At 27.4% G+C, this 14,503-nt stretch overlaps 1 protein-coding gene across 1 annotated transcript in view; it reads left to right on the top strand.

Moving 5' to 3' along the window:
* Window positions 1-14,503, top strand: part of LOC117178038 — an 87,617-nt gene that overhangs the window by 58,375 nt on the left and 14,739 nt on the right. Inside the window, exon 3 of the mRNA XM_033369241.1 lies at window positions 12,740-12,949. Within this exon, the coding sequence (XP_033225132.1) occupies window positions 12,740-12,949 (210 nt within the window). The remainder of the gene's footprint in view (window positions 1-12,739; window positions 12,950-14,503) is intronic.

Below are 14,503 nucleotides of genomic sequence, written 5' to 3'. Positions count from 1 at the left end.
GATGATAATTACCAAATTTTTGGAAATGATTTTAAACAACTGAGAATTTGTAAGAGAATACGTGATGAGCATGGAAAATATTCTGATCGTTAACAAATGTGCAATGTGCATATAACATAATTGATTCCAAGAATCGTTTTAAGCACTTTGCTTTCATTAATAACTTCACAAGCAGATAATTAATTTCCTGTTTATGATAGAAGAAAAAAAAACAAGTATCTTATAAAAAAAATCTAAAAATGTGGGGAAAAATAATCTACAGATATTTTGAAAAGGTTCGTTTGATATGAGGGAGGGGGGGATTCTGAGGGTTAACATACAAAAGAAGTGAAAAAATTTGAAATCGGTTAATATCTTCTGATTTTTTTTTCATTTAAAAATCAAAATTTATGAAAATTTGTTAATAACAATCACAAATTTTTTGCAGATATTTCGTCGTTTTATAAATGAATATTTATTATAAAAGTAAATTTTACATAAGCAAAAGTGCAGAACATGTTTTTTGTTTATGAAATTTGTTACTGACAACTAAAATATTTTAGTTTCATGATTGAAAATTATTTCTGAAACGATAATACAAAGGTTTAGTGGGAAATAAAAAGTAGTCTTTAAGTAAAATAGCCAAATTGAAATTTTTGTTTAAAATTGTTAATAACATTAATAATTGTTAATAATGAAAAGTTTTTAGACACCAACTATAATTTTTTTTAAATAAATGTCAGCGATTCTAGGTAAAAAGAATATTTTTTCACACTAAACGACATAGTTGACTGTTTATACCAATTGCTTATAAAAATTAACTTTAACGCAAAATAAAATATTTATGTTAGCTACGTATACCTCCATAAAATATGAAAACTAGCGAGTTTATTTTCATTAAAAAAAAACAAGACTGTAAAATTGCCCTTTTTGTCAAATTTTGCATTAAGCAAAACATGACAAGAAATAATGATTTGAAAAGTTTCTTAGAAATTTAATAGTAGTCATTTAGGAATTCAGACCCATAGAATCTTTTTTAAATGGATCTGAAATTCGAATAATATAAAATTTTCATAATTTCAGTTAATTGTTATAAACAAATTATTTAAACTGATAATCCATTTGTCCTAAATTGAACAATAATAATTTGTTTATAAAGCTGTAAACAATTTTTTAAATTATTGAGGTCGATGAGCACACCAATATAAAAAAGTTGATATCAGAATAAGATCACTTCATTTAAAGATGATTTTAAATGAAAAAATAATCTGATTTCTCAGTTTAAAAAAAACCTATTTTCAACAAATAGGAGCAATTTTTGTTTCCGAAATTAACTAATAATTTCTTACCGATACCTTCGCTATGATGCTTTGCAACTTTACAAGAATTATTATTAATTATTTTAACAGTTTTTATAAACAAAAAAGAGACATAAAAAAATCATCGGAAGGACATTCTTAAATTATTTCGTAAAAAAAATTGAGCTTATTATTTGAAAAATAGCCAAACTTTAAATTTTTTATGAATATTTTTTGAGTAATCAACAATTATTGTCAATTTGGAAAGCATTAGCGAAAAGTCATCAGAAGGCACTACCAATCGATCTCGTAAAAAATTAAGACTATTGGTTGAAAAATATCCAAACAATGAATTTTTATAGAAATTGTTTAAACAATTCTCAAATAGCATTTATTTTCGATTAATCGTAATTTCTCTCATATTTCCAACCAAAACTGTGGATTTGCATAAGCTGAAAAGTTTAAAAAAGTAAATTTTTTCAACTAAAAAATTGATGAAATTTTTTTATATAAAATTCAAACACACGAATAAGTTTAAAATTAAAAAAATTTTCAATAAAAAAAAGAACGTTCATATCGAATAAATATTGTCTAGGCGAAAAATTAATTGGGCAGAAAAACGTGTAAAAAATTTTTCATTCCATCCTGCATGAAAATAAAAGTCACGATTGAATAATAAAAATTGAAACGTGTTTTTGGGCTGAATTTTTTCCGTTCCTCTTTGTGTGTCCCGAATCGAGTCCACTTATTCCTGACCCCTGTGCAAGTCAGAAGAGACGTGACTTGACAATCGTGCAGGTTTATCGATACTTGGAAAGTCGCTGAATGTCGCTTGTAGAATCTACATGGAAAGAATTATATTTAAGACGAAAAGGAAGCTCCTTTTGTTCCAGTAGCACGTTTTTCTTATGAGTGATTCCTACTGAGATTCAGCATGTAGGCGCGTATCCAAGTACCAATTCATAAAAGTGAAAGGAAAAAGGCACTAGCTGCAAAAAATCGAAAAATTCTTTTTTTATATCTTGTGAGTAACTACTTCATTCGGGAAACGAGCGCCTGAATTCAAGGTCAAAGATGTGCAAGGTTGTATTTCACCAGAAATTGCTGAGTAAGCTGCGATGTGTAAGAAAGTGCGTCGTGGTGAAGGATCCAGTCCTCATTTTCCACAAATCAGGCTTTTTCTTTTCTTTTATTTTATTTGGTTTCTTTTACTTAGTGCTTTCGGAAGCACTCCTGAAAGTTAACGTTCGGAACAGCTAAGAGCTACTGTGTCGCATTTTGCTTTATTTCCTCTAAGTCATGAAATCGCTTTCCTTTTAGAGGATACTTCAATTCGAAAAACAGTTATAAAAAATTCGGAGTCGAGTTAGAACTGTCTGGAGGCTCAAGACTGTATGTGTTTGCGGAAGTTGTGTGTGGTCGTGTTTCGCCAGAAATTGCTGAATAAGCTGCGATGAGTAGGCAGGTCCGTGGCACTAAGTATGTACAAAGTTAGAGCACAAGGTCGTACCTATTACATTAAGGTTACTTTGTTGACGATTGTAAAAGAATTATTTTGATTTACGTAATACTATTTGCAGGACCAAATAATATTTGTAGTAATAATAAATGTATAACATCATCAATATACGAAAAAATAGTAAATGAATTAATAAAAAGGGGTCATTCTTAAATTATTTAATTTATTTTCAACCCCACCCCCCTCTATTGCAGGATACTGTGAGATTTGATTCGAGAGTCTCTAATCAAAAAGAAATCTGTTTCGGCTGAAAATGAACTTTTTTGCTCAAAATTCAACTATTTTGTAAAAAAAAACGTATTATTGGCGAGCAGAGTTAACAATATGGCAACAGTTTGGTAGACAATTAAACTATTTGAACGAAAGCTAAACTATTTTCTTAAAAATACAATTTTTTGGTTCCAGGTTTATAATTTTCCTAGCAAATTTATTTCTTGAATTGAAAATGTAACTATTTTGTTAAAAATTATTATTTTTTAACTGAAAAGTTATCTATTCCATTTTTGGCTGAAAATGTATTCTTTTTATGGTTTGCTTTATATGGTTAAAAATTTTGATTTTTGGTTCAAAAGTCATTTGTTTTGTTGAAATTTCATCTTTGTTGTTATAAATGTATTCATTTAAAAAAAAATATCCTTATTTCGTTCAAAATTTCACTTTTTGGTTAAAACTTCACCTATTTTGTTGAAAAATCAATAAAAATAATGCCTCTATTTTCTTTAAAAATAATCTATCATGTTAAAAATTCTTCTATTTTGTTTTAAAAAAACCTTCAGTTTGTTCAAACTAAAACTACTTGGTTAGAGAATCATTTATATAGTTCAAAATTTAAGTTTTCGTTGTTCAAAGCTCATTTATTTTGTTGAAACTTCATTTTTTAATTAAAAATGTAGTTATTTTGATTAAAGTTTCTTTTTGTTATTACAAATTTAATTATTTGGCTATAAATTCGTTTATTTTTTTAAATAATGATGTATCTGTGTAAAAATTAATCTATTTTGTTCAAAATTGAACAGTTTGATTAACTATTAATCTATTTTGTTGAAAAAACAACTGTTTGATAAAAATTATCTATTTTGCTAAAAAGTAGTTTGTTTTGTTTGAAAAGCATCGTTTTATTTAAAAATTCATCTATTTTGTGCAATATTCTCTATTTCAAATTCAAGTATTTCTTCAAGGATTAATCTATTTTGTTAAAAATTCATCTGTTTTGTTAAAAATGTTCCATTTTGTTCCAAATTCATCTATTTTGTTAAAAATAATCTATTTGTTCAAACATTGCTCTATTTTGTTGTAAATTCAAATATTTGATCAAAAATTTATATATTTTGTTTGAAAATAATTTATTATGTTGAATATTCAAGTATTTGGTTAAAGATTAATCTATTTGGCCAAAAATTCAACAATTTAAATAAAAACTTAACTATTTGGTTAAAAGGTCATTTATTTTGTTGGAACTTCATCTTTTTTGGTAAAGCTTTATCTATTTTCTTTAAAAGACAACTAATTGGTTAAAAACTCAGTTATTTTGTTAAAAATTTAACTATTTGGTTAAAAATTTATGTGTTTTTATCAAAATGCAACTATCTTGTTGATAAGTTATCTTTTGCTTGAAAGCTTAACTGTTTTATTGTCAATCTAACTATTTCTTTTTTTAATTCATTTTTTTTAACTCATTTGTTTTAGTAGAAAAGTTCTTGGTAGAAAATTTAAATACGTTAAGAAAAATTATCTTTTTGGCTTAAGGAATTGCCCCTTTTGGTTGAAAATTTTTTATTGAAAATTTATGATCTTTAGTTTAACTATTTTGTGGAAAATTCAACTACAATCAAATCTGTATTTAGTGATTCTGGATTTAGTGTTCTCAAGAATTGACGCGGGGTGCGTGATGTCCACTCAGGCGTGACAAAACAGAGACATAGTTTTTAAACTGCGGTTTCTCGATATTCGGTTTTTCAATAGCATTCTTAGTTCGGATAAAGTTCCGAATAGGTGAACGTGACGATTTCCTTCACACTACGTATACTTATGTATTTTGACGCGCTGATTACGAAAATGATAGTGAAAATTGGCGACTAGGCGATTTTCATGGTGAAATCGCGGAAAAACCATAAAAAATGTGGTTTTTTGCGTTTATCACAGCCAATATGCAAAATCTCGCAAAATGCTTTAAATAAAAGTTGTAGATCTTACAGAAATACGCATTTTTGTAGAATACATTTTTTTTACGAGTGATAATTTTCAACGAAATTAGTGATATCTCGATTTTTATGAAAAACACCATAAAAATCATGCTCTTTTCGTTTTCGAGTGTTAACCGTCCCCCCAGTGTCAGCAGCCCGTCTTATACGCGTAATTGAACCCGTTTCCTAATTTTTTTCTGGTTCTAGTCACAGGGGTGCCTTCCCGCCCCCCATGACACGTTGGAAAGGGGGTCGTGTCTGAACTAAATTATTTTTGTGACCAGTCATTGGGATGCCGGGGTTTTTTGCGTTTTTGTCAGCCAATACAAAAATTTTCGCAAAACGTTTCTATAAAAGTTATAGATCTTATCGAAATACACATTTCTTATATGACATATTTTTTTCTACGAGTAATAGTTTCCGAGAAAATCACAGATATATCTGATGAAATGTAACAAGTTTACAAATTTCGATGCAATTAGCGACAGGTCTTTCTCCACCATCCGCGCTCATAGTACTTAAGGGAGTGTGTTTCTTGCGTGCAATATTATTTTCGAGATTTTCCTCTCTTGAGTCCTCGTCAAGATGGATGAAACATATAATATTTTTAGTTTATCTAAGATTCTTCAAGAAAGGGAAACAACTCGTCAGTGGTTGCGACAAATCGAATTAATTCCGTCTGAATGATTTTGCTTAAAACATAAGAAGATGACTCTTGTGGAGTCTGAACATGTTTGCGGATCCTTCCTTTGTTATAAAATACATAAATATCGTCACAGTATTACCAGAATTTAAATAAATTAAAATATATTTAAAAATCATAAAAGTAAAAAAAAAATACAAAAAAATGCTTTTCAAAATACTCCAACCTTCCCGTGGTGAAAAGGGTGAGCAGCTACTCAACAGAAACCAATGGAGAATGCTTATTGTGTTACACAAAAAATATGTATTTTTGTACGATCTACAACTTTTATTGGAAACATTTTGCAAGATTTTGCATATTGGCTGAGATAAACGCAAAAAACCATATTTTTTATAGTTTTTTTTTTTTTTTTTTTTTTTTTTTTTTTTTGCAATTTCACCATGAAAAACGCCGAGTCGCCAATTTTCACTATCATTTTCGTAATCAGCGTGTCAAAATACATAAGTATACATCGGTTTTCGGGTTTCCTTGGGACCCTTAGTTTTTAATAATAAATAACAAAAGTTGGAAATGTAGAGATATAGGATACTTGAGGGTCGTTCGTTTGGCCTTAAATTGTCTATAAAGGCGGCTGCACCAACTCGGTTTGGAAGTTCTGATTTTCCAGAAACGATCGGAAACTCAAGTAAAATGGGGTAACTTGGTTAATGCAACTAAGGCCGTAAGCGGAAGGATAAGGAGCTATAAAGTATCATGTGCTGAGTAACGTTAATACTAAATGGGGAAATTTCTGTTTTCCACCAACGTCAGCTGACAAACGTCACAGAGAATAGTACAACTTGTATCTGGAATTTTTATTAGACAAAGAGTCATTCTAACTTACAAAGGTGAAAAAGAACGTTAAAAAAGGCTATTTAAAGAATCTCAGGCTTTCAACTGTCAAAATGCTCTAAGTACAAGGAAAATAAGAAAAATGAGTGAAATTTTCACGAAACTAGGGGAATTAATTTTTTTTTTAAATCAAATTAATGTGAACAATACATTACATTTAATTCAAAAAATTTGAAATTCCTGTCGCGTCAAGTAAAAATACAGCACTGCTACGGAACAGATAAACTTTTAACAAAATAGATATATTTTTAACCAAATATTCGAATTTTCCACAAAATGAATAAGTTTTCTACAAAATAGATCAATTTTTCATCGATTTTTTAACAAAATAGATTAATGTTTACACAAATAGTTTATTATTAACAAAATAGATTAATCTTTAACCAAATATTTTAATTTTTAACTAAAAATATCATTTTTAAACTAAAGAGATTAGTTTTGTTTTAAATAAAAAAATCAACAAAATAGATTATATTTTACTCAACTTGTTTAATTTTTAACTAAACAAATGAATGTTTAACAAACTAAATTCGTTTTTAACAAAAAATATGAAGTTTCGTCGAAATGAATAACATTTTAACCAAATATTTTAATTTTTAACTAGAAATATTTTTAAACTAAAGAGATTAATTTTAAAAAATAGATGCATTTTCAATCAGATTGTCGAATTTTGAATAAATTACAGGTGAATTTTCTTTAATCAAATAGTTGATTTTTTAACAAAATAATTTTTTAAAATTAAAATACATGAGTTTTTAATCAAGTAATTGTATTTTTAACAAAATAGATGAATCTTTAACCAAATATTTTAATTTTCAATTAAAAATATCATTTTTAAACTAAAGAGATTAATTTTAAACAAAATAGATGAATTTTCAATGGGATTGTCAAATTTTGAACATAATACAGGTGAATTTTTGTTATGAAATAGTTTGATTTTTCAAAAAAGTAGATTAATGTTTACCCAAATAGTTTATTTGTTATAAAAATAGATGAATTTGTAAGCAAATAGAGGAATTTTCAACAAAATAAAGGAATTTTTATTAAGATAAGTGAATTTTTAATCAATCAGTTGCATTTTAAACAAAATAAATTAATCTTCAACTAAATAATTCAATATTTAAGAAAGAAGATGATTTGTGAACAAAATAGAAAAATTCCAAGTAAAATATATCCATCTTTAATCAATTTGTTGATTTTTGAACTAAATAGGTAAATTTTTTGATCAAATAGTTGAATTTATAACAAAATAGACTAAGGTTCATCTAAATGATTAATTATGTTTAAAATACATGAATTGCAAATAAATAGTTGAATTTTTAACAAAATAAAGAAATGATTATCATAATCAATGAATTTAAAAAAATTAAGTTTTAATCAAATAAATGTTTTTTGAAACAAATAGTGAATTTTTTTTAAATAATAGAATTGTCAAACAATAGAAGAATTTATATAAACTAGATAAATTTTTGACCAAATAGTTCAATTTCAAACAAAATAGAGAAATTTGCATTAAAGTAAATATATATTTTTAACAAAAAAGATGAAGTTTCAACAAAACAAGTGATTTTTTAACCAAATCATTGAGTTTTTAACAAAATATTTAAATTCTGAAAAAATGGATTATTTTAAAACAAACAAGAGGAAATTTGAATAGAATGATCAATTTTTAATCAAATTGTTGTATTTTAAACAAAATATAATAGAATTTACAACAAAACAGACGAATTTTTAACCAAATAGTTGAATTTTAAACAAAATAGATTCATCTGTAAGCAGATAGTTACATTTTCAACCAAATAAATTATTTTCAAACAAAATGCATGAATTTTCAAACAATTGAGTTTTTAAAAAAATTAAATATTTTTAAACAAATAGTTGAATTTTTTACCACAAAGATTATTTTCAAACAAAAATATTTTTTTTAACAAAGAAGATAATTTTTAAACAAATAGTTCAATTTTAAACAAAATAAAGAAATTTTTATCAAAATCAAGACATTTCTAATCAATTAGTTATATTTTGAACAAAATAGATTAATCTTTAACTAAATATTTTTATTATAACTAAAAATATAATTTTTAAACTAAAGAAATTAATTTTAAAGAAAATAGAAGAGTTTTAAATCAGATTGTCAAATTTTGAACATAATACAGGTGAATTTTTGGTATCAAATAGTTTGATTTTTCCGAGATTTTTCAACAACAACCAAATAGTTAAACTATCAAGAAAAGAAACGAAATTTCAACAACAAAGAATAGTTGTATTTTTAGCCAAATATTTGAATTTTTCGCAAAATAATTAAATTTTCATCTTAAATGTTGAACTTTCAACAAGAAGAAAAATAATTTTCAAGTAATTGCAACTATATTTTTTTTCAGTTAAAAATTTATCTTTTCTGATTCGAAATATTTTTTGTTTTTTTGAAAATTAATTAATTAAGCTGAAAATTTAATAATTCCGTTTTGGTTGACAACCTTTTGTTTAAAATTTGTCTTTTTGGTTTAGGACTCAACTATTATGTTAAAAAAATTATTTTTTGGTCAACATTTATTTTACAACCGAAAATGTAACTATTCCAGTTGAAGATTTATCGTTTTTTTTTTTTTTTTTTTTGAAATTTCATCTTTTTGGTTAAATAGGCAATGCAAGTCATTCATTTTTTCGTTAAATTTCGTGCAAGAGATTGTCTGCAGACTTTGGATTTTTAATCAAGTGACCAGACAGTAATAAATATGTTTACAATTTAGGGATTACCAAAAGGAAAAACAAAATACTCAAAGAGCTTCAATCGAAATGATCAATATTGGTTTTCAGAATAATCGAGAATCTTGCTTTTCTAAATTAACAATAAAAAGAAGAAATCTTCGGCATTGATAAATACAATACGTGTTTTTTTTTTCTTATAAATTAAGCGTCCACAATAGATTTTCCGACATATCCGTAATCGAATCGACCTTCCTGTGATAAGTTATTTTTTAGGACTGATAGTTGAGTCATGCATTTCGTAACATTAACAATTACAATTTTTACGTAGATCATTTTCGGTTTTGTTAATAAAAAAATTTTTTCGGCCTTGACAAAATTTGTTAATAATAGAATGAGAAATAATTTTTAAGTTAATGAAAGGGAAGTCTTTCAGTCATTTTTGCTGTGGCTTTTTTAAAATGTTTTTTAAATTATTTTGAAAAAATTCTTTAAAGTAAGATTTCTGAAAAGTGCCCGTTTTGATTTTTTTATACTTTATCAAATTATTTAAAAAAAATTAAATGAAATTAATTGAATTGATTAATTGAATTATTTAATTAATTGAATAAGTGTTTAAAAAAATGGTAACATAAATTCAGGTATATTTTACCGAGCCTCTTTAAATAAAAATATTTTCTTCTTATATTTACAATTATTTTTCACATATCCTTCAGTTAATAAATTTTTTTCTAAAAATATTTGAATGGATTACTTTGATTAAATTACGACTTGGAAATATTTTAAAATTTTATAAGACTTCGTTTATAAATCTAAATAATAAAAAATAAACATTTTTTGGTCGAATTCAACTGATTTTGATTTAAAATTCAAACTTGTCATTGTCAAAATATTACATGTGTTCTTCATAATTCATTTATTATTATTATATAATTCTATAAATCTTTTTTTATTATTTAATAAAATTATTAAATTATTAAATTAATAAAATTAATTATTATATAATTATATAATTTATTTTTGTAGTATAAAAATCAAATATTTGGTTTGAATTTGATCTACTATATAAAAAAATTATTTTTATTGTTGAAGATTCAGAAGGTTAATTGAAATTTTAATTATTTTGATAAAGATTTAACTATTTGGATAAAAACCAAAATATCTTTCCGAAATGTTGTCACTTTGCTGGAAGATTTAACTATTTAGTTGTAAATGCAACGGTTTTTAGTTCAAGTTTAATCTCTTTTATTTGAAAATTCGACTTTGTTGCAAATTTTTTTAATTTGTCGTAAATTTAATTATTGTGTTAAAAAGTTATCTTTTTGTTGAAAATTCTTATTTTTTCATTAAATATTCGTCTTTTTTGCTTAAAAATTTATTTTTCTTTTTGAAAAATTAACTTTTTTAATGAAAAATTCGTCTATTTTGTTAAAAAATATTCAGTTTTGGTAAAAAATAATATTTTTGGTAAAAATATAAATATTTGTTTAAATATTGATCTATATTTTTAAAAAATTTAACTTTTTGGTGAATGTATCATTTATTCTGTTAAAAATTTATCTGTTTGCTTTAAAAATCATGATTTTTTCTAAAAATGTAACTATTTGGTTAAAGAGTACTTTGTTGAAAAATCAACTTTTTTTAAACAAAATTCATCTATTTTGTTAATACTTAATCTGTTTTGTTTTAAAATCATATTTTTGGTTCAAAAGTCAAGTACTTGTTTAAATTTTGACCTATTTTATGTAAAAATGAATTATTTAGTTAAAAATGCACTAATTTTTTTCAAAATTACTCCATTTTGTTTTAAAATCATTTATGAACATTCAACTATTTCGTTAGAAATTAATATATTTTCTTCAAAATTAAAATATTTGTTTAAAAATTAATCTATTTAGTTGAAAATTCTACCATTTAATTTAAAAAATCATCTTTTTTGTTTAAAGTGAATCTGTTTTGTTGAAAAATTAACTTTTTGATATTTTTGTTTTTAAAAATTAATTTTTTTTAACTAAAAATTTAACTATTCAATTTTTGGTTACAAAATACCTTTTTTAGTTGAAAATTAAACTATCTGGTTAAAAATCATTATATTTTGTTGTAAATTCGTCTTTTGGTTGAGGACTGAACTATTTTGTTCGAAATTCGTCTTTTTTCGTTAAACCAAACTGGTCGAATTTTTTTTTTTTTAATATTAGTGGTTTTAATTAAAAATTTAGCTTTTCCATTTTTAGTTATAAACATATCTATTTCAGTTGAAAGTTCAACTATTTGTTTCAAACTGTACGTACTTTGAATGTTAAAAATTCATCTAGTTTGTTTAAATTGTATTTATTTTGTTGAAAATTGAACTATTTTGTTAATTTTAATCTTTTAATTTTATAAATAAAATTTTTTTCTAACTTTTCAGTAGAAAATTCAACTGCCTTCTAAAAAAATTCACCTTTTTAGTATCACGTATTATATGGAAACTCCCCTCGGCCTAGGCTTCTATGGTAAGAGAGCAATTCGGATGGAATACGGGATAAAATCAAAAAATTTAATAAATTAGATAAATAATAATAAATCAATAATAATATTAATTAAATTTAGTAAAATTTAAATAGTTTACGGGGAAAAGTTGGCTAGAGTATGGATTAAAGTCGGCTAGGGTATCGGGTAAAATCGACTAGGGTATGGGGTAAGGTCGGCTAGAGTGCGGGTCAATGTCAACTAGGATATAGAGTAAAGTCAGCTAGAGTACCAGGCAAAGTCGGCTGGGGTATCGGGTAAAGTTGGCTGGAGTATGGGGTAAAGTCGGCTGGAGTATGGGGTAAAGTTGGCTAGGGCATGGGGTAAATTTGACTAGGGTATGGGGTAAATTTGACTAGGGTATGGGGTACATTCGGGTAGAACATGGGGTAAAGTCGGCTACAGTTTGAGGAAAAGTCGGCTACAGTTTGAGGAAAAGTCGGCTAGGGTATTGTGCAAAATTGACTAGGGTATGGGGTAAAGTAGGCTAGAGTACCGAAATCTCAACTAGGGTATGGAGTAAAGTCGGCTAGAGTAGGAGACAAAGTCGGCTGGGGTATGGGGTAAAGTCGACTGGGGTATGGGGTAAAGTCGGCTAGGGTATTGGGTAAAGTCGACTAGGGTATTGGGTAAAGTCTGCTAGAGTATGGGGTGCATTTGGCTAGAGCATCAGAGCATGGGGTAAAGTCGGCTAGAGTATGAGACAAAGTCGGCCAGGGTATGGGGTAAAATCGACTACGGTATGAGGTAAAGTCGGCTAGAGTTCAGGGCAATATCAACTATGGTATGGAGCAAAGTCGGCTAAGGTATGGGGTAAAGTCGGGTAGGGTGTGGGGTAAAGTTGGCTAGGGTATGGGGTAAAGTCGACTGGGGTCGGGTTTTGAATCCGGTATGGACTTCCCATAAAAATAATAAAGAACTTCGATCTAATAATATATTGCTAAATACTTAAATAAACAATGTTAAAAATAATATTGAAAACAAAATTTAAAAAGTCTTTTGTTTGCAGAATTCACACATGGTATCTCGAACATCGATAGTATGGTGACAGACGACGATCTGATCAGAGATCAAATGTCCCGACAGCAAGTTGTCAGTGAAGACGAGATCCTCGGGACGAATAACCGAACGAAGGAAACGGTTTACGTAATCGAATTTGAAACTGAACCAGATGAGAAAGAAGAAGTTCCAAGAAAAAGGGGCAAAGATGGTACTCTTGGTAAGTCCAAGTTTAAAAAATTAAATGAAAAATGAATCTAAATTTAGATTTTTCTAAATAAAAAAAAAAGAATAATCGGTCGATCAAATTGCCTAGAAAATTTCCGATAACAATCGTTAATTGTTAAAATAAAGTTAATAAAAAATACAAATTTTTTAAAACTTTTCAACGGGAAGATTTCGTTTTCTCAACCAAATTAATTCTAAATAATTTGGAAAAGTCCTTTTGTCATGATAATTCATTAAAAAAAAATAATTCTTTATTTTACAAGCCTTATCATGGAAATATATGTAGTAATGTGTATGTAATATGTGTATGTAATATGTGTATGTAATATGTATATGTAATATGGAGTAATGTGTGGAAGGGATAGAGAATTTTCAGATTGATCCAGAATTCTCGTGTTATTTATGTAAATAACACGTTCGTTCCGCAATACTGCTCCGACCCAGGTTGCTGATCAATCTCTCTAGTAATCATCCCAAGTAAAGATCCTCACAAAGTCGTTATGTAAGGTTCCCGACTTGGGTCCATTGGTGGCCAAGGTCTTTGTTTCAGGCATCATTCACTCTACTGACACTCTTTTTATGAACTATTTGCCGCCATAGTTTCCTGTGATGGGATACTTCTCCAGCTTCTTTTATGTTCATGCATTTTTTCATGCCGGGTCTTGTGTTTCTGTGACTTCTTATGTCTCTTCTAACTAGGGTTTCATTCACACATTCTTACCATTCTTTCTGCGGTCTACCTCTGGGCACGCTGCCATTTACTTTACCTTGATACACTTGTTTCGTTAGTCGTTCATTTGGCATTCTCTCTACATGCCCGAACCATCTTAACCGATTTCTTTCCAATGTGTCTACTAGCGTATCTTCTGCACCACATTCTTTTAGAATTATCTCGTTACTTACTTTGTCCATTAGGGTTTTCCCGCTTATTATGCGCATGAATCTCATGTCAATTGCGTTAATTTTACTCTTATCTTTTTCTTGAAAAGTCCATGTCTCGCTACCGTATAGTACAGTCGGTACAAATATAGAATTATGTATTGCCATTTTAGCTTTATTATATATATTTTTACTTCTGATAAGGGGACCTGCTCTACCAATAACCTTCCTGCCTTCATTTATTCGTCTATCTAATTCCTCATCTATCTTCCCGTCCCTAGTAAATAAGCTACCAAGGTATACGAACTTATCAACTTGTTCAATTCTCTCGTCATTTAATAAAATATTGCATAGTGTTTTCTCACTCTTTCCTTCGAACAACATAGTTTTTATTTTATTTGCGTTAATTTTGAGGCCCATGCTCTCCATGCTTGCATCTAGTTTATTCAACATTCTTTGTAGGTCTTCGATAGACTCTGCCATAACAACCTTATCATCTGCCAACGCCAACCCCCGTACCCTTACTGTTTCGAGATCCACACCCTCTTCGTCGAAGAGATCCATACTTAAACACTTGTCCATAAATAATATAAATAACCATGAAGACATAACGCATCCTTGTCTAACTCCTTGAATAATATCGAAACAGTTACTCAGTTTCCCATTC

This window comes from Belonocnema kinseyi, chromosome 8, assembly GCF_010883055.1.
Source record: "Belonocnema kinseyi isolate 2016_QV_RU_SX_M_011 chromosome 8, B_treatae_v1, whole genome shotgun sequence".
Lineage (NCBI taxonomy): Eukaryota > Metazoa > Arthropoda > Insecta > Hymenoptera > Cynipidae > Belonocnema > Belonocnema kinseyi.
This window is presented reverse-complemented; position numbering and strand designations above follow the sequence as displayed.